Below are 27,955 nucleotides of genomic sequence, written 5' to 3'. Positions count from 1 at the left end.
ATTGTGCTTCTGTGTCGCTGGCTAGTGCCAGAAACCTTGGTGCATTGTGGGATTGTCAGAATTTAATAGGGAAGAATATTCGGGCAGGGGCCTATTCTCTTAATCCCATTGGCGATGCAGGCAGAATCTCCTACAAGCAAAATGACTGCGGCTAAAAATCCAAGAAAGTTTCCCGTTTGCCTTTGCCCAGAAAACAGCCCTGCTCTACCGCCTCCCCCAATCTTCCCTGCACCGGTTCCCCTTGATTTCCCCTTACAGCGGTTAACCTGACTGAACCGAGAAGGATGCTGAGGTTCTCTAGTAAGGGGCAAAGACGATGGGGCCTGTAGCTGCCCTCACAGGGCCCGGCGGGGTCCTGAAAAGCGCTGGTCCAAAGAGGGGAGCTTGGAAGAGGGCGGCGGCAGCCGGTCGCAGCGTCAGCGGGCTGGGCAGGGCGCATACGGTGGCCGGGGCGAAGGGGCTGGGCAGGAACCGGGCAGCCAGGGTCTTTGTGAGGTGCTTCTGCAGAGCCAGCTTGGACTGTGGAGTGAAGAAGGGGGCGGGTGGGATACAGAGAGACAGACACACACAGCTGTATGAGCCAATGAAAAGCAGGGATCCTCCAGGTTAAAACGGGAATTAATAAAGCAAGGATGTCCACGAGCAAGGGTAGAGGACATTTCTGTTTGGAGAGTAAGCACCTCAAGCCCCAGTCAGAAGTCAAGAACTGGGGTCTCAGTGCAAGTTATAGTTAACTGCAGGGGTCATTTCCTGCTGGAACGCACCAGAACGGCGCTCCGGCAGTAAGGAGCCCAGGGGCGTCCCCAGCCACCTTTCCTGGCCCACCCACCCAGGCGAATGGGCCAGGGAAGGCCTGCAGAGCCCCCCCAGCATCTGGGGGGATTTAAATGCCATCTGGGGGAGGGAAAGAAAGGCATTTTAAACATGCCTGGGTTCCCTGCCCGATCCTCTCCGGGTGCTCCGCAGCCGCGGGCCACCTGGAGAAGATCGGGTAGGGAACCCAGGCATCCTTGCATGCCTGCCCTTTGTCAGGGGGTGTGGCATATGCAAATGAGTTATGCAAATGAGCTCCTGCACCTCTTTTTCTACAAAATGACCCCTGGTTAACTGTATGCTGCTGACATTACTTCCTCCACCAAGATGTGCAGCCCCTCCCATTCCAGTAAACGTGGACACAACCTGTCTTTTCGGAGTTTCAATTTGAAACTTAGAAATCTATAGAACGATAACAGCAGCGAGTCGCAGGGTCTGCCTAGGAGGTACCACACAAACTTACTCACAAGGTGTGCAGGGGTCCCAGTTCAGAGCAGGACCACGGAGGAGAGAGGCGGTTACCAGTGTTCCCTCTGAGTTAGTGTGAGCTAGCTCACAGTTTTCTAGCCTTCAGCTCACACATTTTTGTCTTCGCTCAGGAAGGACGGCTCCAGAGCAAACTAATTTATGCAGTAGCAAAATGGCTCACTCACAACTTTAATGCCAGTAGCTCACAAACTAGAATTTTTGCTCACAAGACTCCACAGGAGCATTGTCCTGGTAATCTAGTATCATACACTTTTCCAACCGGGCCAACAGCTGCTCCCAAAGGTGGTCATATTACTGGGTGAATTAAAGTCCTGAGCTTGCCTTCAGACTGGAGAAGAGCAAGTATGGTGATTTATGCAGAGTGGCGACAGGCCTGCTCCTCTGAATTCAGATAATTTGGCTGAGTCTGGAGTAATTGAACAGAGATGCGCAATGCTCCCTCTAAGCTATGGAGACTTGTGAGCAAAAATCCTACTTTGTGAGCTCCTGGCATTAAAGTTGTGAGCGAGCAATTTGGCTGCTGCGTAAATTAGTTTGTTCTGGAACCATCCTTCCTGAGCCAAGATAAAAACGTGCGATCCGGAGGCTAAGTGAGCTAGCTCACACTAACTCAGCTTAGAAGGAACACTGGAGATGCGGCAGTACCACCATTCATGTGTCAACACATCGGGTGGAAGTTTCCTAGAAGGAGGCAATACTCCCAGAGCAGTGAAGTTTCCTCTTTGGATGCATACCGGGATCTGACAGAAATCTTAAGTACGTAATTTATTTTTTGCATCCCATAGGAATATGACCTGATAAGGGATCACCCATGGCTTCGGTGTGAGGCGATCGTAAGAACAGGACCAGTTGCCCTGCTGACTCAGACCGAGGCCCCTTGAGAGCAACCTTCTGCCGCAGGGATCCTGCTCCTTTAAAAACCTGCATGCCAGAGACGATTTCGTGCGGCTGCAACTCCCCTTGCAGAAAAAGCTTGCTCTTGCTGGAATTTCCTTCTTTTGCCTGTTTGGTCAATTTAACCAATCAGACACACGTGGCAAGCTCCAAAGAATGGCTCAGGGAAGACGCCCGGGGCTTGTGGTTGTTGCTGTACGCTTTCTCTGAACGTATGGGTCCTGTTAGTGGTACCTGTCACTGATACCCTTCACTAAGCATCTGCATAAATGCCCATTTACGCAGACTGCCCACTTAACTTACAGGGAAATTTTCCAGTGGGCCACAGGCCCTAGAGGGCCACTGGTGGCAAGAAACAAGCCAAACCTTAGAAACCTTGACAGCCTCTCAGGGACCGCTCGGCTCAGATCCGTCATCAGCGAAGACAAATGGTGTCGGCTTACCCATTGTCTCCTCCTGCACTGCTGTTAGTTTGGGGGAGAATGCAATCGGTGAGCTAATACCCATTGGTGGCCCCACTGAGTGGAGCAGACCTGAAGAACAGGCTTGTGACAGCACTCGGGATTGCTCCAGAACCCTTTTCACGTCCCAGAACTCTTCCACATTCTGATATGCCTGAGCATATCGCTTTGGTTCCCCCCTCCTTTTCCATAAGTGTTTTGCTCCCTCTAGTGGTCGATTCAATATTACATTGCTGTGGAAAAGGAACCCCCCCCCCCGAAGCAATAGGGACACGCAAGCGAGGAAAACGAAAATGTGGAACAGTCCTCTGCTCCTGGTGACACAAGACCTTACAACAGTTAATACCACCAGGGGTCGTTTCGTAGACAAAGAGCTAGGGGAACTCATTAGCATAACTCATTAGCATATGCCACACCCCCTGACATCACCGGAAGTGTGTCATAAGGCCACACACACCACCCCCAACGGTCCCTGCCACCGCCGCTGCCGGCCTTGCAGCTCCACTGCCGAGCCCCATGAGGGGCATGGCGGTGAACCTGCAAGGCTGGCGGGAGTGCAAGGAAGCCCCGCGAAGGCCCTCCCTGGCCCCAGGCAGGCAGGGGTGGGGAGAGGCAGGGAGGAAGCAACTTACCCTCCCTCTTCTCCTGCCTCCTCCTGGCTGAATGAGGGCCGGAAGCGGGGTGGCCGGAAGCGGGGGGCGGGGCTTTGTCATGTGCCCCGCCCCCGTACCTCACCCAGGGGAACTGCGATCCCCCTGCGATCCCCCCCGAAATGACCTCTGAATACCACTATGTTGGTTATACAGTGTGTGATGACTGAGACACAGAAAAGGAGGAACTTGGACTTATAACCCTCTCATACAATAGTAAAATGATGGTATTTCCCCGCACACGCCCATCACCTCTCTCAGTTCCACGTTGCTGGCAACAACACCCACTGCTCTGCTGCAGGAAAAGGTTGCTCAGCCTTCCCGATTCTCTACAGACTGGGGGGGGAGGGGTTGGGCTTCCTCTGAGTAAATCAGCATCCATGGGAAACTCCCACCATCTCCTCCAAATGCCGTCGACAGGCTGAGTGGTTGGTTTGTACTTTCAGAGACAAATACCTTCAAAATACTCACTGCCAGGGCCGCGTTCTTCTGGAGCTTGCTGTACGGGCTATATTTGGGCTTTGGGGGCTTCCCTGCCAACCTGTCCTTGTGCCGCCTGCTGCTCATGTGCTGTGGATAAAGAAACAAGAATGCCCTCAGAGCTACACACTCAAAGAGAAGGATGCACTGAAAGATCTTCCCAAAGAGACATTCTACTTCAGAGTTGGGCAGAAGGGTCAACTGTGTTCCATTCGCCAATATCCAGCTTCTGCGTTTATTTAAGCCCTACACAGTTTGGGACCAGAATACCTGAAGGACCGCCTACCCAACCACTTCTGATGGTTGCTTCAGGTGCCCCCGCCGTCTGAGGCTAGACAGGTGACAACCCAAGAAAGGGGCCTTCTCAGTTGTGGCACCAAAACTTTGCAACTCTCTCTCTAGACAGACTTATTTGTCTCCTTCTCTTGCCATCTTCTGCCAATGGGCGAAGAGGCTCCCTCCAAGTGGTGGAGTCTTGTGAGCAGGGGTCATTTCGTAAAAAAAGAGGTGCAGGAGCTCATTAGCATAACTCATTAGCATAACTCATTTGCATATGCCACACCCCCTGACATCACCGGAAGTGTGTCAGAAGGCAACACCCACCGCTCAGGCTCCACTGGACTGTTTTGGATTGCTAGCTATTGGAGGGAGTGGTGGAACGTGCAGATCTGTCCTCGCAGAGGGAGAGCTTGTACCTGAATAAAACTTGGTCTTAAAGGTGCCACTGGACTGTTTTGGACCGAAATGACCCCTGGAGGCAGGCAATGGCAAACCACCTCTGAACATCTCTTGCCTTGAAATCCCCACAGAGTTGCCACGACTTGGCTGTGACTGGGTGGCAATAATGACAACCAACAGTCCATTTGAGTGGCTGACCAGCTACTCCTGCCTAGTGTCGGGGATAATAGTTTGGTGTAGTGGTTAAGTGCGCGGACTCTAATCTGGGAGATTCCCCACTCCTCCACTTGCACCTGGCTGGATGACCTTGGGCAAGCCATAGTTCTGACAAGAGCTGTTCTTGAGAAGGAGCAGTTTCTGCCAGAGCTCTCTCAGCCCCACCCACCTCGCAGGGTGTCTGTTGTGGGGAGGGGAAGGGAAAGAAGTTTGTAAGCCACTCTGAGACTCCAAGTGAAGGGCGGGGTATAAATCCAATCTCTTCTCTTCTTCTTCTTCTTCTTAAATACTCAGAGTTTGCAATTAATCTTTTTTGCTTCACTGGAGAGGAGATATTTCTTTCTATGTAAAAATCTTTATTTCTAAGGGTAAAAGGTATACAGGAAACCTACAAACAAAAGAGCTATCTAGACCTACATCTTTACATGCTTACAGCTACAAACACATGGTCACACAACCACGGAGAATCACCTTCTTCTTGACCCCTCGAAGGAAATCACCTGAATACATTAACCAATCAATACTATTTACTTTCGTGGGCTTTGCAGGCATTGGCTGAGGAAAAGGTTTCCCTTCCAGGTCAGTCTAAACAATAGCACAGAAGGTAAACAGGTTAACCCTATAATGGCTGGAATCTAGACCTTGCACCTCATACATTTCCAACACCTAGACGATTCTACTGACCTGTTTGAGCTGGGTTTCTGAGTTGACATAAATCTCGCACGCCTGGCACTGGAAGGCCTTGTTTTGGATGCCTTTGCTGCCAATGCGTTTGGGCTTGTGCCCCACTCGAGAGAGGACCTTCCCCCTGCCTCGTCTCGGCAAAACTGCCTGGCCTTCCAGCATTGACTTGTGCTTCGCTCCTAGGAATCAAAGAGAAAAACGAGTTCGATAAGAAGTGACAATTCGGTTTTCAAACAATGTGCAGTGGCAAAAAATGGAACGGAGGATTAAGTTCCAAGGATGTCACTATGAAGGTGATCTGAGAGCGATACAACATCACTCCCTCCCCAGGGACAATATCTCATTTGGAAATCTGGGCTTTTCCACTTTCTCATTTTCCTAACATGTAAGTTCCTGTTTCTTTGTGTGTGTGTTGGGGGTGGTGGTGTCTGTTTTGCACATATTTTGCTCCCTCTAGTGGTCAATTTGATATTGTATCGCTTTATGCCCAGCATATCTCCCTGCAGATTTAAATTGCGGATTTTATGCCAGACATAAATCACTGTAATATCGAATAGACCACTAGAGGGAGCAAAACACATTCAGAACAGAGACACCCCCCCCCCCAAGCAACAGGAACTTGTGAGGGAAACAAGAATGCGGAAAAGCCCCCTCTGCAGCTCATCCTTAAACCTCCCCTCCCCCTGCTCCAGAGCTGTTAGCCACGGAACCTGAGATTCCCAATTTTTAGTCCTTCCCAATGTTGTGTGTTTTGCTGCACCTCCAGGAACTCTTGGGTCTTAGCTCTCTACGTTTCTAGATATCAGCTGCATTCAGCTTCCTGGACACTGGGGCGGGGGGGAACACACCTCCAAGCTGGTCTGCAGATCCGTGACTTTTATGCTAATTGTCTACAATCCAATATTAGTACAAGAAAGACACAAAGAAAATTGACTCTTTGTAAGGACTTTAGGTTATTGGACCGTGCTTGTCAACACTGTGGAACCATTCTCTGATGTTTATTCTTGAGTGAATGTACAGAAATTAATATTGATCTACTTTTTGAAAAATCTATAGAAGAGTGATAGTGCCCTTGTAAATATAGCACGGTCGCCACTGACTATTTTCTGCTCACCTACCCCGTGGATCTCTCTTCAGTTACCCAGCCTCCAGGGGGTGGCCGGAGATCTCCTGAGACTACAACTGAGCTCCAGGCGACAGAGATCAGCCCCCCCCCCGGGGGAAATGGCCGCTTTGGAAGGCAATGTGCAGGGCTATTTTGGGGCAGGAACGCACAGGAACGGAGTTCCGGCTAGCTCCCAAGTTGGCCACACCCAGCAGGTTCATTAGCATAATAGGCCACACCCAACAGCCGGAACTCATTAGGATTGGCTACATTAGGGGTGTGTGGCCTAACATGCAAAGGAGTTCCTACAACAAAAAAAGGTCCTGGGTTTGGACAACAAAGAAGGTAAACAGAATAAGAAGCAAAAGGTGGGTGTGGCTGGATGACCACACTTCTGGTAACACGGGGTTGTGGCCTAATATGCTAATGAGTTGTGCAGTCAGGGGGTGTGGCCTAATATGCTAACGAGTTTCTGCTGCTGGGTGTGGCCTATTATGCTAATGAGTTCCTGTTGGACTTTTTTCTACAAAAAAAGCCCTGGCAATGTGCCCCACAGAGGTCCCTCCCCTCCCCAAGCCCCGCGCTCCCCAGGCTCCACCTCCAAAATCTCCAGGTAGGTCAAAACCCGGAGCTGGCGGCCACATGTGTGAGGCTCGAATCCCCCGTTCAGCGACAAAGCTTGCTACGTTAGTCCGTGGGCCCTCCAGCTGCTATCGTGGCTTCCCAGGCCGACTGTTCCGTTAAAACCCTCTCCCTTTCAGCCTCCTTCGTTATTTCCTTTTAGAGGCACTCATAAATTAATAGTTGATTATCCATGCGGGTGGGGGTGGGGTTAAGAACTGGGTCTTCTTTTGCTTTCTAGCAAGGCCGTTCAGGGTCGTCAGCCTCTCGGTGGGACCTGGAGACCTCCCCTAAGCACAGCTGATCCCCAGATCACAGAGTCCAGCTCCCCTGGAGAAAAACGGCTGCTTCAAAGGGGAGGGCTCTATGGCATGATACCCTCCCCAAACCCCGCCCTCCTCAGGCTCCACCCCCAAAATCCCCAGGTGTCTCCCAACCCAGAGTTGGCAGCCCTAGTGGTGTGGTGAGCTTCTGGCTTGAGTTCATTCCCACTATTTTATTTATTCGTTTATTTACATAATTTATGCCTCACCTGTCTCGCCAAGGGGGATCCAAAATGGCTTACACGGTTCTCTTCTCCATTTTGTTCTCCCAGTAGTCCTGTGGGGTACGCCAGACTGAGAGCGTGTGCCTGACCCAAGGTCACCCAGCGATCTTTCTTGGCAGAGAGGGGATCTGAACCTGGTTCTCCCGGATCCTAGCCTGATAAGAGTGACCACTGTACAACACTACTTTCTATGCTGTAGGGGTTAAAACCTGCAACTTGGCTTGAAGAAGAAGAAGAAGAGGTTGGATTTATACCCCACCCTTCACTACCCAAAGGAGTCTCAGAGCAGCTTACAAACTCTTCTCTCTTCCCCTCCCCACAACAGACGCCCTGTGAGGTAGGCTGGGGCTGAGAGAGCTCTCCCAAGAACAGCTCTGAGAGAACTACGGCTTGCCCAAGGTCATCCAGCAGCTATGAGTGGAGGAGTGGGGAATCAAACCCGGTTCTCCCAGGTTAGAGTCCGCGCACTTAACCACGACACCAAACTGGCTCTCACACCAAACTTGGTTTGTAGGGTTCCTGGACTAGTAAACTGAACTCACTCACTGAAGATCTCTAGTGACCCATGGGATTAACTGCAGCCATAATAGGGGACATTTTTACCATTCCCCCAACAATGCCAGCCATACCCCACAGCAGTACAGCTTTTTCCACCCATTCACAAAACCAGCATTTCTCATACTGGCATCTGGGCATGCGTGGTGGTCTACAAGGGTACTCCAGAGTGTCCAGAAGTCCCTTTAAAGGGCAGAGGGCGATTTAGCCATCGAATGCGAAAAACGGAGCCCGGCTCAGTGTTCTAGGAATGAGATCAGGGACTGCTTGCTTCGTAGGGAGGGGCTGAAATCAGCCTCCCCCCTCTTTCAAACAGTAGGAAAGCATAAAGCTGATGCCACCTGCAATCACCTAGCTCCTAGATCAAACACCACGCTGATTGAAATCGTTCCGGTCCTCGGAATGCTAATTGGCTGCATCGGGCACCGAGATGGTATGGTTCTAATGCAGTCTTGGCTATTGTATAAAACTGAAATGGTTTTCACCCTACGTCTGAAACAATGTTCCCTCTAAGCGGTGGAGTCTTCTGAGCAAAAATTCTACTTTGTGAGCTACTGGCATTAAAGTTGTGAGCGAGCCATTTGGCTCCTGCATAGATTAGTTTGCTCTGGAGCCATCCTTCCTGAGCAAAGGCAAAAATGTGTGAGCTGGAGGCTAAAAAACTGTGAGCTAGCTCACACTAACTCAGCTTAGAGGGAACACTGGTCTGAAATATACTGGGTTCTTAGACTCGTAAGTCATCAGCTCATGCTTTATTTAGTGATTAGTTCAACTCTAAGATAACTCTAGCAGGGCCGGGGCCCTGCGTATAAGCCCGTAAAACAGCACACCCATCACACACCCACTCCCAACAATGGGCTATTTACAGAGGCACTCCTGGGTGATAGGTCCATCTCAGGATCCTAGCAGTTCATTGTTCTGTGTCCCCAAGCTGGGGCTGATGAAATTAGGCTCAGTACACAACATCGTCCAACTGCAAGGGATTTCAACAGAGAGAGCAAGAGAGAGCGAATAGCCACCCTGGGTCCACCGACAACAACAGCCAAGGGCATTTTTTTCAAACAAATACCAGAAGTCCAAGTTGTGCACCAGGCTGGTCTATTTCTCTGAGCAGGTTTCTCCAGGTCTCTTTCCTGCTGGTTGTCAGGTGGCCTCTGGCTAGAAGTTATTAACAAGGAAGGAGGTTTCTTGCCGTCTCTGGTGCAACATCCCTTTCTATTAAAAGGGGAGAGTGATTGGAACTTGGGTCTTTAGTGGCCGTAGAAGATACAGTGACTCTCTCAGAACTGAACTTGTAGGTCACATGCAGGACGGTACAAGCATTTTATTTACGCTTGATTTTGTATTTTGTTACAAGAAGAGGGAAATCTCTTCATGCAGGTTGCCGCACGCCCTTTGAAAAGGGGGCTGTTGGCATGTGTTGCAGAAGAAAGAGGAGAGGGCGTGGGGGACCATGTCATTTTAAAATGTAAAATGGGATCCTTTAGGTTAAGAACATAAGAGAAGTCACATTGGATCAGCCCAATGGCCCATCCAGTCCAACACTTTGTGTCACACAGTGGCCCAAACCCAGAGGCCACCAGGAGGTCCACCAGCAGGGCCAGAACTCCAGAAGCCCTCCCACTGTTGCCCCCCCCAGCACCAAGAGTACAGAGCATCCCTTGCCCCAGACAGAGTGTTCCATCTACACCTTGTGTCTAACAGCCACTGGTGGACCTCTTCTCCATATGGTTATCCAGTCCCCTCTTGAATGTGTCTGTGCTTGTAGCCACCGCCACTTCCTGCAGCAGTGAATTCCACATGTTCATGACTCTTTGGGCGAAGAAGACTGCTAATGTATTAGAGCCTCTGCACTAAACCACAGCTCCTGAGTCTGAGGCCTGCGGAACTTCTTTCCTGTCCCCCTGCGGCAGGGCTGCCACCACCAATAAAAGGTAAAAGTTTCCCTTGCTCGAAAGCTAGTAAAATCAGACTCTAGGGGGCGGCGCTCATCTCCCTTTCCAAGCCAAAGAGCCAGCGCTGTCCAAAGATGTCTCCGTGGTCATGTGGCCGGCACGACTAAACGCCGAGGCGCACAGAATGCTGTTACCTTCCCACCTAAGCGGCACCTATTTATCGACTTGCAATTTCTTGCTTTCAAAATGCTAGATTGGCAGGAGCTGGAACCAGAGATGGCACTCAGGTCTCGAACTGCCGAACTACCAACCCTTCCGGTCTGCAACTCAGCATCTTAACCTCTGAGCCACCGCGGCCCTAGGCCACCACCAGAGGGATCCTATTTTATCTTCTTGCCGTCTTATTTCCATTCTGCTATTCACGGAGCAGCAGAGGCCTGGACAAGAAGGCAGCGCGGCAGGTGGAAAATGTCTCACAGCTTCTTTAGCAGCGGAATTATTCTCTCTGGCAAAGGAGTGCCCTAGGTAGACTGGCAGGGCCACCACGTAACTCTAAGCCAACCCAGCAGTAGCCAGAGGGCAATACCCTTGCCACATATGAGACCTGGGAGACTTCAATTTTGCCTTACCAAGCATCTTCCCGACAGAAAAGAGAAGGAGAAGAAATTGGATTTATACCCCACCCTTCACTACCGGAAGGAGTCTCAGAGCAGCTTACCATCTCCTTCCCCTCCCCCTCCCCACAACAGACACCCTGTGAGGTAGGTGGGGTGGAGAGAGCTCTTTTGAGAACTGCCCTTGAGAGAACAGCTCTGAGAGAACTTGTGACTGACCCAAGGTCACACCAGCAGCTGCATGTGGAGGAGTGGGGAATCAGATCCGATTCTCCCAGATTAGAATCCATGCTCCTGACCACCACACAAAACTGGCTCTGTAAGGTTGCTGGGTTCCCCCCGGCCACTGGTGGGGGTAGGATTCCTAGCTCCAGGTGGGGAAACTCCTGGAGATTTGGGGATGGAGCCCGGGGAGGGCAGGGACCTCAGTGGGGATACAGGGCCACAGAGTCCACCCTCCAAAGTATCCCTTTTCTCCAGGGGAACTGATCTCTGCAGTCTGGAGAGGAGCTGTAATTCCGGGAGATCCCCAAGTCCCACCTGGAGGCTGGCAACCATAAATTCTGTCATCAGTGGTATCTGTGAGTTTGTGTCTTTGGTCTTCATCAGCTTGAAACTGACAAAGTGGGCTATGGTCTATAAAAGCGCATGCTGCCATAAGGCTTGTTAGTCCCTAAGGCCCCTGTTTAATTTTTGCTGCAACAGACACACGCGCCTAGTCCTCTGGAACTACCTTCGGTGTGCCTGTGCCACAGAAACGGGGGAATGTACAAAGAACTTGCTTGTTTCTTTTCCTGCTCCAAGTCTACTTCTAAATTAGTAACCCACGCTTTTACCACCCCTCCAAGCTGTGGAGTCTTGTGAGCAAAAAATCTACTTTGTGAGCTACCGACATTAAAGTTGTGAGCGAGCGATTGGGCTCCTGCATAAATCAGTTTGCTCTGGAGCCCTCCTTCCTGAGCCAAGACAAACATTTGTGAGTTGGAGGCTAAAAAACTGTGAGCTAGCTCGCACTCACTCAGCTTAGAGGGAACACTGGACAGGACCCACTCCATCTTTGAAAAGTAAATCAGAAACCACAGTGTTAAAAATGGGATCTAATTGGGCTGCAAACCCCTGAGGTTTCAAGCCACCTCTAGGGGTCACCCTTGCATTATTCTCCTTCCCTGGAGTTGATACGGAAGAGAGACCAAGAAAGCAACATTTAAGTCCCAAAAGAAATTGGGTTTTGTTGATTCTGCACACGCTCATTACTGTGATTCCTGGTCTTCCTGCAACACATCAGACAGCAAGATGGCAGTCCTAGAGAGTAAAGACGCCGGCAAAACTGTTCCTCTTCCGTTATGCCACCGAGAGGGAAGTCTGTACAACATTTACAAGCGATACTGTAGCGTTGTGTCTTTAACAGGACAACAACATTTATTTCACTTCTTGACTTTACCCCGCCTTTCTCCCCAATGGGGCCTCCAAGCAGCTCTCGTCATTCTCCTCATCTCCATTTTCTCCTCACCACAACGACCTTGCGAGGACTGCCCCAAGGTCATCCAGCCTTCTGCCACAATGGCAGAGTGGGGAGCATTCAAACCTGGGTCTCTCTCCCAGATGCCTCGTTTGCTACTCTAGCCACTGCACCACCCTGGCTCTCTCAATCATCATCCCTCAAAGCGAGCAAGCCTTCCAGGTCACGAGAACTCTTCCTTGGGCCACTTCCTGTGCCAAGGGGAGGGGGGAGGGGGCGCTACTAAGGTTGCCAGCTGGCTCGGAGGGAAAAAAAACAACCCTCTCCCTTCAATATGCAGAAATGGGCAGTTGAAGCTCTGCATGGCAGGGAGCTGGAAAACTGCTAAAAAAATGAATTTCAAGGATGATAAATGTAAAGTTCGGCATTTAGGCAGGAAAAATAAAAATGCATAATTATATGATAAAGGGAGACTTATCTTGGCAGCAGGGGTCATTTCCTGCAGGAGCGTACAGGAGTGGAGCTCAGGCAGTAAAGAGCCCAGGGGGCAGGCACATGCAACAAGCCCCACCCCCTGCTCCCAGCGGCCCTCAGTCAGAGCAAGAAGCAGCCAGGTAAATTGCAGAGCCCCCCACCCCCCCGGTCCAAAACAGTCCAGTGGCACCTTTAAGACCAGGTTTTATTCAGGTACAAGCTCTCCCTCCTCTGCGAGGACAGATCTGCGCGTTCCCCCCCCCCCAATAGCTAGCAATCCAAAACAGTCCAGTGGAGCCTGAGCGGTGGGTGTTGCCTTCTGACACACTTCCGGTGATGTCAGGGGTGTGGCATATGCAAATGAGTTATGCTAATGAGTTGTGCTAATGAGCTCCTGCACCTCTTTTTCTACGAAATGACCCCTGCTTGGCAGTAGTATGTGCAAAAAGAATCTAGGGGTCTTAGTTGACCATACACTGGAACATGAGTCAGCAGTGTGATTCGGTGGCTAAAAAGACAAATGTGATTTTGGGCTGTATCAACAGAAATATAGCGTCCAGATCACACAAAGTGATGGTATCGCTTTAATCTACTCTGGTTAGACCTCACAAAGAGTATTGTGTTCAGTTTTGGGCAGTACAATTTAAGAAGGATACAGACAAGCTGGAAGGTGTCCAGAGGAGGGCAACGAAGATGGTGAGGGGTCTGGAGACCAAGTCCTATGAGGAAAGGCTGAAGGAGCTGGATATGTTTAGCCTGGAGAGGAGACGACTGAGAGATGATATGATAACCATCTCCAAGGACTTGAAGGGCCGTCATATAGAGGATGGTGTGGAGCTGTTTTCTGTTGCCCCAGAAGGTCGGACCAGAACCCACGGGTTGAAATTAAATTAGAATTTTCGGCTAAACATGAGGAAGAACTTCCTGACAGAGCAGTTCCTCAGTGGAAGAGGCTTTCTCAGGAGGTGGTGGGCTCTCCTTCTTGGAAGGTTTTTAAGTAGAGGCCCGGTGGCCACCTGACAGCAATGCTGATTCTGTGAACTTAGGCAGATCATGAAAAGGAGGGCAGGAAGGGTTGCCTCAGTGCTTAGGTCTTGTGGCCCTTTTGTACACGCCCAGGGAAATGCCAATCACCTCATTGGGGTCAGGAAGCAATTTTTCTCCAGGCCAGTTTGGCTAGAGATCCTGGAGGTTTTTTTGTCAACTTCTGGGTGTGGAACAGGGGTCACTGGGATTATGGGGGGGGGAGGTATTTGTGAATTTCCTGCCTTGTGCAGGGGGTTGGACTAGATGACCCTGGAGATCCCGTCCAACTCTATGGTGGTTATTACAGTGACTCATGTAAAAGCTGGTTACCACCCTAGCAGCTGTGCCAGGCATGATGAAAAGTCCAAATCTGCTGTCTGCAATAGTTTGAGATAGAAAAAAGTGTGTGTGTGTGTGTGATGCACACTTGCTTAGGTTACACCCTGATTTCTGCAAAAGAATCTGCACTGAAGACTGAAAAGCAAAAGGGCTTCCCTTCTGAAGATAGGAAAATGACTGTTCTCTAAAGCAGTTTTTGTCTCCATTGAATTTAGAATCCCAGGTTTCCTCTTCAGACATTTTCAAGTTGTGTGTTCGTGATGTCTGGAAATATGTGGTGAACAGCCTTGCGATTAAAGCCCACAGGGGTTACGAGCTCACCCACCCACACTCATCCATTTGCAGCATAAAAAGAAGACCCAGGTATTACAAAGTCTACACGGTCTCCTGGAGTGTGGCGTAATGGTCACAGGGCCAGACTAGGATCTGGGAGACTCAGGTTCGAATCTCCACTCGTGCCACGGACGTTTACTTGGTGACCCTGGGCCAGTCACACACTGTCAGCCTAACCTACCTCACAGGGTTGTTGTGAGGATAAAATGGAGGAGAGGAGAAGGGTCGAAGCTGCTTGGATATAAATAAACAAATCTCTGCTTGTCACAAGTAATCACGCAAATGTGTTTAGGAAGTCTGGCAAGCAGCAGAATCCGAAAAGACTCCTGGGTTCAAGGCAGGGCTACCTCTTGTATCTAATCCCATCCTCTTGGTCTTCTAGCCACGTCTTTCACTCCTCGGACATATTAATGCCCACTGACTTCCGTACCGATCACCTCCAGATTGGCTCCAGAATTCCAAACCAGGGGTTACGGCCTCATTGGTTGACCCATCAATGGGACTGAACAGATCTCTAAGATGGGGTCAAAACGAACATTCATACCCTGAACAGAGCTTCAGAAGTCTGGCTCAGAATGATATAAATCAGAAAACTCTTGAGCACAAAACTGGGCGTTTCCTTGGTGCCAAATGTGGCAGGAATTTTTTTTTTAAGGAGAAAAACCGGGAAACACTAGGATGCAACTGGTAAGTCTAGTCTTATCATAGCACTAGCACTGATACAGAAGAAGAAGAAGAAGAGGAGGAGGAGGAGGAGGAGGAGGAGGAGGAGGAGATTGGATTTATACCCCACCCTTCACTCGGAGTCTCAGAGCGGCTTACAAACTCCTTCCCCTTCCCCTCCCCACAACAGACACCTTGTGAGGTGGGTGGGGCTGAGAGAGCTCACAGCTCTGACAGAACTATGGCTTGCCCAAGGTCACCCAGCAGCTGCAAATGAAGGAGTGGGGAATCAAACCCGGTTCTCCCAGAGTCCGCGCACTTAACCACTACATCAAACTGGTTCTCAGCATCATTAGCTGGATAACTCTACTGATATGATATTAGATAAAAATATCCATTCCTTTAATTCCTAGTTACTGGTTTCCACCCTACAAACTGGGTTTCCAACCTCCAGGTGGGACCTGGAGGTGTCTTGGAATTACAACTTCTCTCCAGACTACAAAGATCATCTCTGGAGAAAATGGCTGCTCCGTAGGGCGAACTCTACGGCATTAAACCTGGCTGAGGTCCCCTCCCCAAATCCCGCACTTCCCAGGCTTCACCCCCCCATCTCCAGGAATTTTCCAACCTGGAGGTGGCAGACCCACCTGCAAACCCTGGGAATGATGACAGGGACTGGACAACTTCTGGCCTAGTCCGCAGGTCTTCACCCCAGGGTCAGGGTCTCACAGCTGGGTTGCAGACGGGTTCTGATGCCCAGCAGAACAGCACTATTTTGTATGTGTGTGTGCGCGCACACTGTTTGTTGGATACTTAAAAGGCAAATGTTTTACGTTTGAGAGAGAGCCAGTGTGGTGTGGTGGTTAAGAGCAGTGGAAAGAAGAAGAAGAAGAAGAAGAAGAGGAGGAGGAGGAGGAGGAAGAAGAAGAAGAAGAAGAACAGGAAGGAGAGGAAGGAGAAGAAGAAGAGGTGGGAGAAGAAGAGGAAGAAGAAAAGGAGGAGGAGATTGGATTTATACCCTACCCTTCACTACCCAAAGGAGTCTCAGAGAGGCTTACAAACTCCTTTCCCTTCCCCTCCCCACAACAGACACCCTGTGGGGTAGGTGGGGCTGAGAGAGCTCTTGACAGAAACTGCTTTCTTTCAAGGACAGCTCTTGTCAGAACTATGGCTTGCCCGAGATCATCCAGCAGGTGTGAGTGGAGGAGTGGGGAATCAAACCCGGTGCTCCCAGATTAGAGTCCGTGCATTTAACCACGACACCAAACTGGCTAATCTGGAGAGCTGGGTTTGATTCCCCTCTCTTCCTCCATGTGAAGTCGACTTGGGTGACTTTGGGCTAGTCCCAATTCTCTCAGAACTCTTTCAACCCCACCCGCCTCACAAGGTGACTGTTCTGGGGAGAGGAAGGGAAGGCAATTGTAAGCCACTTTGAGACTCCTTTAAATAGAGAAAAGCAGGGTATAAAGCCCTGCTCCTTCTTCTCATAAAGCTGGCCAAACTGTTTGAGCACAAGATTCTTTTATTACCTCCATTAGGCACCTGCAGCGATCACACTGCAACGTATACCCACCCCTGCACAACAAAATGCTTGCCACGAGGAGGCAAAGGACTCCTTACCAGAGTTATGAGCTTCCAGCTGGGAGGTGGAGTTGACGGTCACCTTGCAAGTGGGACAGAACAAGTGTTGCTTGGTTTTCTTCCCCTCTTTCTCCCCCTCCAGTCCTGAGCTGATGGTGCTGCCCGATTCGGTGACCGGAGTCTCCGCTCCAGGGGCCGCTGAGGAGGAGGCCACGCTTGCAGTGTCCGGCGCTCCCTCCGAGGGCTCTGAAACAGGTGGGGAGGCAAGGGGCAGGACGCCGCTCATCAGCTCGGCAGGGGACTTCTCTAGGGGGGACATCAGCACCAGGCTGTACTCCTCCGCCGTTGGTTGCTTCAATCCCAGCAGGCCGTTGGGTTGTACTAACAAAGGGGGGGAAAGACACATATTGTTGGAAGATGCTTCAAGGCCTTAAAGTAACTGGCGTTTACTTCCATTACAGGTACGTTCCAACAGGGATCAGTACATAAGGATATAAGAAGAGTCCAGGGGTCATTTCATAGAAAAAGAGGAGCAGGAGCTCATTTGCATAACTTATTTGCATACGCCACACCCCCTGATATCACCGGAAGTGTGTCAGAAGGCAACACCCACCGCTCAGGCTCCACTGGACTGTTTTGGATTGCAGATCTGTCCTCGCAGAGGAGGGAGAGCTTGTACCTGAATATAACTTGGTCTTAAAGGTGCCACTGGACTGTTTTGGACCGGGGGGCCGGGGGGAGGGGGCTCTGCAACTTACCTGGCTTCTTCTTGCTCTGACTGAGGGCTGCTGGGAGCAGGGGGTGGGGCTTGTTCCATGTGCCCGCCCCCTGGGCTCTTTACTGCCAGAGCTCCACTCCTGTGTGCTCCTGCAGGAAATGACCCCTGGAAGAGTCCATCTGGATCAGACCACTGATCGGTCTAGTCCAGCACCCTGCCTCACACGGTGGCCAACCAGTTGCCTTCCCTTGTTTTCAAATGCCGCCAAGACAAAGTTCCAGAAGCTGGCTGGTTCCGTCACGCTCAATGGATCAAAATCTTCTGGTGATTCCCGGCCCAAAAGATATTGGCGTAGCCTCAACCAAAGCCAGAGCCCTCTCCCACACAATGCTCCCCCTAAGCTGTGTAGTCTTGTGAACAAAAATTCTACTCTTTGACCTACTGACATTAAGGTTGTGAGCGAGCAATTTGGCTACTGCATAAATTAGTTTGCTCTGGAGCCACCCTTCATGAGCTAAGACAAAAATCTGTGAGCTGGAGGCTAAAAAACTGAGGTAGCTCACAATAACTCAGCTTAGAGGGAGCACTGCTCCCAACCAATGTTCCCTCTAAGCTGTGGAGTCTTGTGAGTAATTATTCTGCTTTGTGAGCTCCTGGCATTAAAGCTGTGAGCGAGCGATTTGGCTCCTGCATAAATTAGTTGGTTCTGGCGCCATCCTCCCTGAGCTAAGACAAAAATGTGTGAGCCAGAGGCTAAAAAACTGTGAGCTAGCTCACACTAACTCAGCTTAGAGGGGACACTGCTCCCAACTGCAGGACCTAATACAGTTCCGCAGGGCCGGTAAAACGGAGGTGTTCCAGCAGGCCTTTGCTGGAGGCGGCGGCAATTCCATCTGCATTCGCCTCCCCCGCTCCGTTCTTCTGTTGCCCATCTGCTATACTATCATTCTAACATCCATGGACGCACATGAAGTATAATCTCTTCTGAGGGAAGATGCACCTGGCTGTGTTAAATTTTGGCTACCACCTGATTGACTAGTTTTAACCGCTGTCATAAACTGGGTTTTAATATGCGGTGATTAATCCATTGAGTGTTTCACTGTTATTGCTGGTATTTGTTGCTACCCGCCCTGAGCCTGCTGTGCAGGGGAGGGCAGGCTATGAGTATAATAAATAAGTAAGAACAGAAGGACATCCCTGCTGAATCCGACCAGTAGCCCACCTAGTCCAGCATACCATTTCACATAGCAGCCAACCAGTTGCCCTGGGAGGACCAAGCACACAAATCAGGCATAGAGGCTGAGGCCTTCCACTTATGTTGCCTTCTGGCACTGGGATTCAAAGGTTTACTGTCTCTGAATATGGAGGTTCCCTTTAGTCATAGTCAAGGCCTGTAGCTAGGGTGGGGCCCCCTTTCTTAAAGGTACAGCCCCACAAGAATTTCTCATGTAAACGCTTTTTTCAAACATTTAAAAACATTTTTAAAGGCATGTGCTCCTTTAAGCAGAGTGGGGTGCTGTACTTGACTAATTCCCGCCCTGAGCAAGGGGGTTGGAGTAGGTGACCTCTAGGATACCTTCCAACACTGTGTCAAGAAACTGGTCTCCTGCAAGAGAGTGTTTCTACCTAAGTGTTAGCTTTCTTGACTGTAGAAGTCATCACACACACCCCACCTGCCGGTTTGTTATCTGAGTTGTTGCTTAGGCTGGCAGAAGTGATTAATTTGCAGCAGCTGAGAACTGTCATCTAAAGTGGTTGAGACAGCTTGCAATTTAGAGATCTATCCTGGCGACAGCTTTCTATGGGCTAAATGGCTTTTTCTTTCTGCACTGAGAACTTCAGACCCACCAGAAAAAATTTTTGCTCCACAAGCCACAAAATCCTGGCTACGGACCTGGTCATCATGGCTATAGTAGCCACCCGTAGGCTACTGTATCGGTCTAATCCTCTTTTAAAGCCATCTGTTCCTGTGGCCATCACTGCATCATCTGACAGCAAATTCTTGCATAACATTGGGGTGGGGGAAGCTAATTGCATGAAGTCTAGCTCAGGGATCCATAGAAAAAGCATGCCCCAGTGAGCATCCTTACCAGCAAATATACCGAGACGAGCTCTCCCTCCCAACATGGAACTGGGGAGGAAACGGAGGGATCATTCCAGCAGTCATACAGTGCTCTGGAGTCCACAGTTGCTGTGATGGATTCCCTCCGTCTCTTCCCCAGCCCAGACTTGGCAGGTCAGCTGCCGCTTGTCTGTGTTACACTGCACTTCCAAGACACTGCAAACAGCTTAGAAACCTGGCTCTGGAGATGTCCCCCCCCCCCCGCAGCTGCAAGTTCTGCAGCAGAGCTGGTACTTGCCTGTGCTGCACTGTGCTTCCTGCAACATTGGGCTCTCTCACAGTCTCATTTTCGTTGCTTGTGCATCTCTATTGCTTTGAGGGGTTTTCCCCTTCCATGTGCATTTTGCTCCCTCTAGTGGTCGATTCGATATTAGATTCAGAGGTCATTTCGGGGGGATCGCGGGGGATCACAGTTCCCCCGGGTGAGGTACGGGGGGCGGGGCACATGACGAAGCCCTGCCCCCTGCTTCCGGCCGCCCCGCTTCCGGCCCTCATTCAGCCAGGAGGAGGTAAGAGAAGAGGGAGGGTAAGTTGGGGGTGGGGTGTGTGGCCTTATGACACACTTCCGGTGATGTCAGGGTGTGTGGCCTTATGACACACTTCCGGTGATGTCAGGGGGTGTGGCATATGCTAATGAGTTATGCTAATGAGTTCCCCTAGCTCTTTTTCTACGAAACGACCCCTGATTAGATCGCTGTATGGCATATTTTCCTGCCAGACACACAGTGATGTAATAGCAAATTGACCACTAGAGGGAGCAAATCATCTGAGGAAAAGAACCCCCCTGAAGCAATAGGGATGCACAAGCAACAAAATAAGAATGCATAATGAGGTAGATCTTCCTGCCCTGTGTCAGGTTTGCAATGTTCCCTCTAATTTCCACAGTGTTGTGAGCAGAAACATACTCTGTGAGCAAAAAAAGCTAGCAGCATTAAAGGTGTGAGTGAAGATTTTTTAGAAGATTACTTCCATAACCTTGTAAAAATCCCAGAAAACATTATTTTAAATTACAGTTAAACTATATTTTAAGAATAATTTAAACATTATAAGAGAAAACAGAATCAAGTGAGCACATTTTTTAGATGCCTATATTATAAGGGGGCGGCACAATAAGATCACCATTCCGTTGATAGAAGAAATTCCGGGCCTTTCCAAAAAAGCTACACTCAAGCTTCTTTTGATAGAAATCCGAAGATCACCCACCAAGTAGCCAGTTTCTGTATGGCGATACTCAGATTATGGAAATTCTATGGCTACTTAGGTAGTTACGGCAGTTAGATATTAGATTAAATTTTAATCTGCTTTTAATGTTTTATTGATGTATTTCAAAATCTTGGAATATTGTAAAGGTGAACTTCTTTTTTGTATGACTGGTCTAAGGACTGTAGAAATAAACCGAACGGAATCAAGTCAAATTTTAACCACCCCTTTCCACTATATTGGTAGACCTGTCCTCCAGAGAACAGATATATCCATCCCTTTCCCCTGTATTGGTAGACCTGGCCTCAGATGGTCACCTTGTGCTGAGCCTTAGAAAACATACCGACAATTAGGGAGGAAAAAAACTCTTGAAGTCTCCTTTGTTGCTTTTTAGTGAAACATGACAATCAGCATTACAGGTCAAGTATAACAGAGGTGGAACAATCAATGGCAGAACCCTGCCTAACCTAACAAACAGGAAGCTGTTTAAATGTTATCGACCTGCTCAAACTACTTATTTATTCAAATATTTATATCCCACTTGTCGCTGTGACTCAAGGCAGCTTACAAATCATACTGAAAAGCATCATTATTTTTCCCAGCTCCATTGTAGCCTATGGGGACCATTACAGTCAAGAGGTCCCATAGACTATAATGGAAAATCGATCTGGGGGTTTCTGAGGGGGCTGTTTGTGAGGTAGAGGCACCAAATTCGCAGCATAGCTGCTGGCGCCTCTCCTTTAGAACTCCCCCCCAAGTTTCAAAAAGATTGGACCCCAGAAGGAGGTATGGGCCCCAGAAGGAGGTGCCCCCATCCTCCATTGTTCCAATGGAGGGGAAAATGCTTTTGTGAGCAGAAGCAGAAACCTCATGTGCTGCCTGTTAAAATTTTGTGTGCCAGTGCCCCCTAGTGCAGCTCAGAGGGAACTAGGCTTGGGAGACATGCCAGGGCTCCTTCACATTGGACCATACCTCGGAGTTGGTCTTCATTTCTCTCAGATGAGCTCCAGCACTTCTGCGGAGCTTGGGGAGGCAGGATCATCCTTGTCCTCTCCTGTGCTTTGGAGGCACTTGGCATCCTTTGCATTCACAGCATGGTGTTAGGCCAGGCCCTGCCCATATAAAATGGGCACAGCACTGATAACCTTGTATTTTAATGGCTGTCAAGCCCAGCCAAAAACCTGTGGATGCTTGATGTAGCCTCAGTATCTCTATCACAAAGAGGGCTAGAGACTTACTTTTTTAAAAAATGAAATCCTGCAATGCAGAAGAATTGAGTAGATCATGGCAATAGATCATTATAACATAGCTGGGCTGTAGTGAAATAGCAAGTCCTAATTTTTTTTTTTAAAGCCTCCCGGTATGGTGAAAATGGCCGCTGACAGAGGAAAGCCCGCACAAAACTTACATCCATACGCTCCATTGCCAGTGCAAATGTCTCTGCATTTCCTGAGGCAATGACAAGGAAATGGAGAACCCTCACTGTGTGGGTGGCAGCCCACGGCACTTTCCAAACGCAGCCAGAGTCGGGCCCCAGAAGGAGGTGCCCCCATCCTCCATTGTTCCAATGGAGGGGAAAATGCTTTTGTGAGCAGAAGCAGAAACCTCATGTGCTGCCTGTTAAAATTTTGTGTGCCAGTGCCCCCTAGTGCAGCTCAGAGGGAACTAGGCTTGGGAGCTACTCTGAGGAGGCCTCCTCGCTGGCCAGCTCAGGTCATGGGGCTCTTCCCCCGCTAACCTGAGTTGCCGGTGGCGTCTCCAGCGAGGTCCAGTGTGGCATCCAAGTCGGCTGGTTTTTCTTGGCCGCTGCTGCGACTCTCAGACGCCTTCTGCTTGTTTTTCGCTGCTTCGATGGCTTTGAGTCTCCGGGCGTGCTTGTGGCCTCTGTAATGTGCCTCGGCTTGATTCTGGGGAAGACACAAATATCCGGAGTGTTGGTGAGCAATGCAGGGAAAGGCACAGGGCGAAGACCGTTCCTAGCAAGCAGACTGAAGGAAAGCTAGAATGCGAGTCCTGCTAATGGGAGCGAACACTTCTGATGCCTGGTTTGCCTCCCTGCTGCTGTAGGTTGCCCTCTGCCACTGGGCAGGCTTTTGCTCCCTGCTTCCGTTTCTGGGGCATCAGGAAACATCAGGGCAAAAGAGGGGGAGGTTCTGGCCCCTCCGTTCCCTCTCATCCCTTGCTCACACATGTAGTTGCCTCATCCCAAGCTTGTAGCTACAGCGGGGCATTCCGGGGCCCCGCCCCCTAATGAAAAGCCCCGCCCCACAAATAGTCGTGCCAGAAACCTTATTTTTGACCATGACCTGGGTGGTACTGGGCTAGCGGAAAGAGGGGTTGCTGGAGATGTACTGAAGGTGCCCTTCTAAGCTTTTTTGCCCCGTGGAAGGGAACTCAAAAGGGGATTTAAATGCCTTTTGAAGACAGCTAGATGCCCTCTGAGCGTTTTTTTCCTAGGAACTGACACGCTCTCTGTCCTCTCCCTTGAAAGGACCCTTGCCTCCCCCACCCAGGCAGGCCTGTGGCTAGAGTGGGGCATTTTGGGGCCCTGCTCCCCTAATGAAAAGCCCCGCCTCACAAATAGCCATGCCAGAAACCTTATTTTTTACCATGACCTAGGTGGTACTGGGCTAGCAGAAAGAGGGGTTGCTGGAGATGTACTGAAGGTGCCCTTCTAAGCTTTCTTGCCCCGCGGAAGGGAATTTAAAGGGCATTTAAATGCCTTTTGAAGACAACTAGATGCCCTCTGAGCGGTTTTTTCCCTAGGAACTGACACGCTCGCTGTCCTCTCCCTTGAAAGGAAGGGTTATAAACAGGCTCAGAGCCTCACCCTTTAAAGAAAGGCATTCAGATTAATTGAATTAAGTGTAATTTAGCGGCCCCCTTAAAAATTTAAACGCCCTCAGAACAAAAAAAAACCCTCGCTATGTCAGAAGAGCCTTGATCTTGTGGGTGCTGAACGACAGTGGCTCTCCAGGACTTCAGGTAGAGGCCTTTCACATTGTGTTACTACACTGAGACCCCGGAGAGTCACTGCCAAAGTAGACAAGACAAACCTGGGGTCTGATTCTGGAGCATGCAGCTTCAACGTGTTCACTGTCCTCCTTAAAAACCAGGACGAGAGCAGCAGCCGCAAAAGGGACACGGTTTGAATGCTACCAGGATGAAATTGACCGAGATTTCAGGAACGTGGGAATAAAACATGGTGACGGGAACTCTTCCCGTGCGCTAAAAATATCCCCCGCCCAGCGGGGTCGTCCATCCCATCAGCAAGGGACCTGAAATCACCCCTCAAGCACTACACAAAACAAGACAAACCACCGAGCTACTGAGGAACCACAACATTCAAAAACCAGCGGAGGGAACATTTCTAACCTTCCAGGACATTCAGTTGCTGACTTGAGAGGAGCAGTTCTCTTACGAAGGGATTTCAAAGGGAGTTTAGAACGGAGACCGATGAATTGTAACTGATAACGAAGCTCAAGACAATGCAGCCTCCTGGACTGAATCCAGGCTTGAAGCAAGACCTGCCTCATCACCAACCAGGCCTACTACCCCTCTGAACATCACACCTGATCCAGTCACGCTTGCTATGGCCATTCGGCCTCTGAAATCACTCTACTCTCCGCAATATAGGCCAGATGGACTCACATTCTAGCTGTACCTGTAGAAGTCCTCATACACGAAAGCTCTTTACCCTGCTGTGAATTTTGTGAGTCTTTAAGGTGCTACTGGACTCTTGCTCGTTTCCACTGAGTTACTCTCATTTGAATTCAGGGCGGATGACAGTTCCCATGAATTTGCCGCAGAGTCATTCTTTCTAGCGACAATGGGGGACGGGGGACGGGATCTTGTCTCTGACTGATAAGTACATAAGCGTTCCAGGGGAGTGGGCCACTCAGTATTTATTCTGCAGGCTTCTTCTTTTTTTATCAGCATGGAACAGGCCAGGGACGCCAGCACACCCTTCATTTAGTCACCCTTGTCACGGGAAGGATAAAGCCAGGGAGGCAGACGCGCTCGCCCCCTTCTCCGGCACGCACGCCTGTGAACGCACGCCGCCTGTTAGACATGCATCCCGCAAAGTGACAATCATGGACTCGTCCTTCTCCTTCACCCCCACCTACCGTGAATATATTCAGCTATATTATTTCATTTTGTATGGCAAAGCTGTTTGCTGAACTTTTTTTTTTTTTTTGGAAGATGTACATTTTTATTTCTTCTTCTTTTTTGCCCGAAAGCTCCTTTTGAAACACGTAATGGGTTGCATTTAATCAGGGGCGACAGGCCTTATCTCTGCCTTGCCAGGCGGGGAGGGATGCCAGCAATTGAATTATATGGGTGAGCAGGGTAGGTGTGTGCGCGCGCGTGTGCATGGGGGGGTGTCAGAAATGACAGCATGAAATGGGAAGCTTATGGCAAAAAAGAGGGGAGGGAAGAGGGGGGGAAAAAAGGCAAAAGGAAGAAACCAAAAAGGACATGCCGCTCAGGCAGACAGGCAGCAATGCAGCAGGGGGCACGCTGCACACAGAAAGCCAGACACCCCCCCCCAGCCACTCAGGTGAGGGAGCCCCACCCATAAGCTTGTGAGGGAATGAGGGAACATCAACTGTCTCAGTTTCTCCCATTGCTTCCTCAATGTTTGAGGGTTCTTATGTACTTTTAGGGGCCGCAGTGGCTCAGAGGTTAAGACGCTGAGCTGCAGACCGGAAGGTCGGTAGCTCGGCAGTTCGAGACCTGGGTGCCGCGTGACGGACTGAGCTCCCCTCTTGGGACCCAGCTCCTGCCAACCTAGCAGTCTGAAAGCAAGAAATTGCAAGTATATAAATAGGTACTGCTTCGGTGGGAAGGAAACAGCGTTCTGTGTGACTTGGCATTAAGTCATGCTGGCCACGTGACCACGGAAAACATCTTCGGACAGCGCTGGCTCTTTGGCTTGGAAACGGAGATGAGCACCGCATCCATAGAGTCGAATTCAATTGGCTTTTGAGCAAGGGAAACCTTTACCTTTACCTTACCTATGTACTTTTAAACTGTCTGCCCATCTCTTGGAGGCTAATTGATGGTCAATGAAAATGGATCCTCCGTGCCCCCGACTACAGCTAAGAGCCAGCACTGGGAAGATAAAAGCCCGCCTCCGATCAATCTGTGGGTTGAAGACGTTAGAACTCTATCAACATTTGAACGTGTGGCATATAGACAGCAATTGCATATAGACCTTTTTAGATATTTGGAAACGGTTTATAGAAATTTATGTGTAGATCAGCCACCACTGTTACATTTTTGTCTTGTCTTTATGTATCTTTGTTTTAAAAATAAACGTATTCATTTGCTGAATTTTAAGTTTCCCCCCCATGTTCTTTCCCCCCATTTTGTTTTTTTTTAAAGAAAGGGGGGGGGGAGTTTCCTCAATGGGTCGCCCTGCAGTTCCCTCCTTTGGGCAGAGCTGGGGGATGGATCCCAGACTGGCACCCTAGAGTCGGATTCGACTGGCTTTCGAGCAAGGGAAGCCTTTACCTTTACCTTACCTATGTACCTTTAAACTGTCTGCCCATCTCTTGGAGGCTAATCGATGGTCAACGAAAATGGACCCTCCGTGCCCCCGACTACAGCTAAGAGCCAGCACTGGGAAGATAAAAGCCAGCCTCCGATCAATCTGTGGGTTGTAGACGTTAGAACTCTATCAACATTTGAACGTGCGGCATATAGACAGCAGTTGCATATAGACCTTTTTAGATATTTGGGAACGGTTTATAGAAACTTATGTGTAGATCAGCCACCACTGTAACATTTTTGTCTTGTCTTTATGTATCTTTGTTTTAAAAATAAACTTATTCACTTGCTGAATTTTAAGTTTTCCCCCCATGTTCTTTCCCCCCGTTTTGTTTTTAAAGAAAGGGGGGGAAAGTTTCCTCAGTGGGTCGCCCTGCAGTTCCCTCCTTTGGGCAGAGCTGGGGGATGGATCCCAGACTGGCACCCTCCCCGCATGTTAGCAGTTCAAGACCCTGAGTGGGTCTTGGCAGTGATGCGGGGCATACTACTGTACCACTAAAGCACCCCCATAAGAACACAGGAAGTGTCCTGCTGGATCAGACCAGTGGTCCATCTAGTCCAAGTTCCTGTCTCACGCAGTGGCCGACCAGTTTCCCTGGAGGGCCCATAACAGGGCATAGAGGCCGAGGCCTTCATAAGAACATAGGAAGTGCCCTGCTGGATCAGACCAGTGGTCCATCTAGTCCAAGTTCCTGTCTCACGCAGTGGCCGACCAGTTTCCCTGGAGGGCCCATAACAGGGCATAGAGGCCGAGGCCTTCATAAGAACATAGGAAGTGCCCTGCTGGATCAGACCAGTGGTCCATCTAGTCCAGCATCCTGTCTCACACAGTGGCCAACCAGTTCCTCTGGAGGGTCAACAATAGGGCATGAAATCAGAGGCCTTCATAAGAACATCAGACAAGCCCTGCTGGATCAGACCAGTGGTCCATCTAGTCCAGCATCCTGTCTCACACAGTGGCCAACCAGTTCCTCTGGAGGGTCAACAATGACTCAAGTAGGCCCAGCTGCTTGCTACTGTTCATCAGCAGCCACCCTATGAAAACAGGGTTGTTGTGCAGATAAAAAGTAGGAAAGAATAATGTAAGCTGCTTTGGTCCCCACTGTGGAGAAAGACTGTAATTTTCCGAGATAGTGGCTGTGGGGAGGGGTATGGATAGGGTTGCCAAATTTGTTTCACGTACCGGCGGGGGTCCTTCCTGCCGGTCCGGGAGCTCTGCGGGGACGTGCTTCCATTTGAGGGGAAAACTCTTTGTTTTCCCCTCAAACGGCATGGCCCCGCCCCCAGCGTGCGACGTCACTTCCGGGTGACGCGCACGCGGGGGTGGGGTTTCCCCCGGGCCCCGATTCCGGCGCGCCGGGAATCGGGGCTCCGAAGCGGGGGAATCCCCGCCCCCCGGCTGCATTTGGCAGCCCTACCTTTCTTTCTGGTGCTGCCCTTTATACCATCCCTCTTCGATATGTTCCCCGGTGGGTCACTGGAGGTAACAATGTGGATATGAATCAGCATCTGCAGATCCTTTCCCTCTGTTGGTGTGCCAATAAACAATGTGTTTATAGTCGTAGTTGCCTCCTTGGCAACCCTTGCTGAGTCACCAGTGGATAAGTTTGTCAGCTCTAGGTTGGGAGATACCTGGAGATTTGGGGGGTGGAGTCCGGGGTGGGCGGGGTTTGGAGAGGGGAGGGACTTCAGTGGGGTACAAGGCCAGAGAGTCAACCTTCCAAAGCAGCCATTTTCTCCAGGGGAATTGATGTTGATTGTCTGGAGAGGAGGAGGAGGAGGCGA

The 27,955-nt window shown here is 50.1% G+C and overlaps 1 protein-coding gene across 1 annotated transcript in view; it reads right to left on the bottom strand.

Moving 5' to 3' along the window:
* Nucleotides 1-297: 297 nt before the first annotated feature.
* The window catches only part of ZNF385C (zinc finger protein 385C), a 58,356-nt gene continuing 30,698 nt past the window's right edge, over nt 298-27,955 (bottom strand). The window contains exons 4-9 of the mRNA XM_015418129.1: nt 22,356-22,524; nt 22,026-22,034; nt 16,617-16,958; nt 5,366-5,544; nt 3,764-3,877; nt 298-519 (exon numbers count right to left, since the gene is read on the bottom strand). Coding sequence (XP_015273615.1) covers nt 298-519; nt 3,764-3,877; nt 5,366-5,544; nt 16,617-16,958; nt 22,026-22,034; nt 22,356-22,524 — 1,035 coding nt within the window. The remainder of the gene's footprint in view (nt 520-3,763; nt 3,878-5,365; nt 5,545-16,616; nt 16,959-22,025; nt 22,035-22,355; nt 22,525-27,955) is intronic.

The sequence above is a fragment of the Gekko japonicus genome, unplaced genomic scaffold, assembly GCF_001447785.1.
Source record: "Gekko japonicus isolate JY-2015 unplaced genomic scaffold, Gekko_japonicus_V1.1 scaffold1666, whole genome shotgun sequence".
NCBI lineage: Eukaryota > Metazoa > Chordata > Lepidosauria > Squamata > Gekkonidae > Gekko > Gekko japonicus.
Note: the sequence above shows the minus strand (reverse complement) of the source record. Positions and strands in the feature narration are given on the sequence as shown.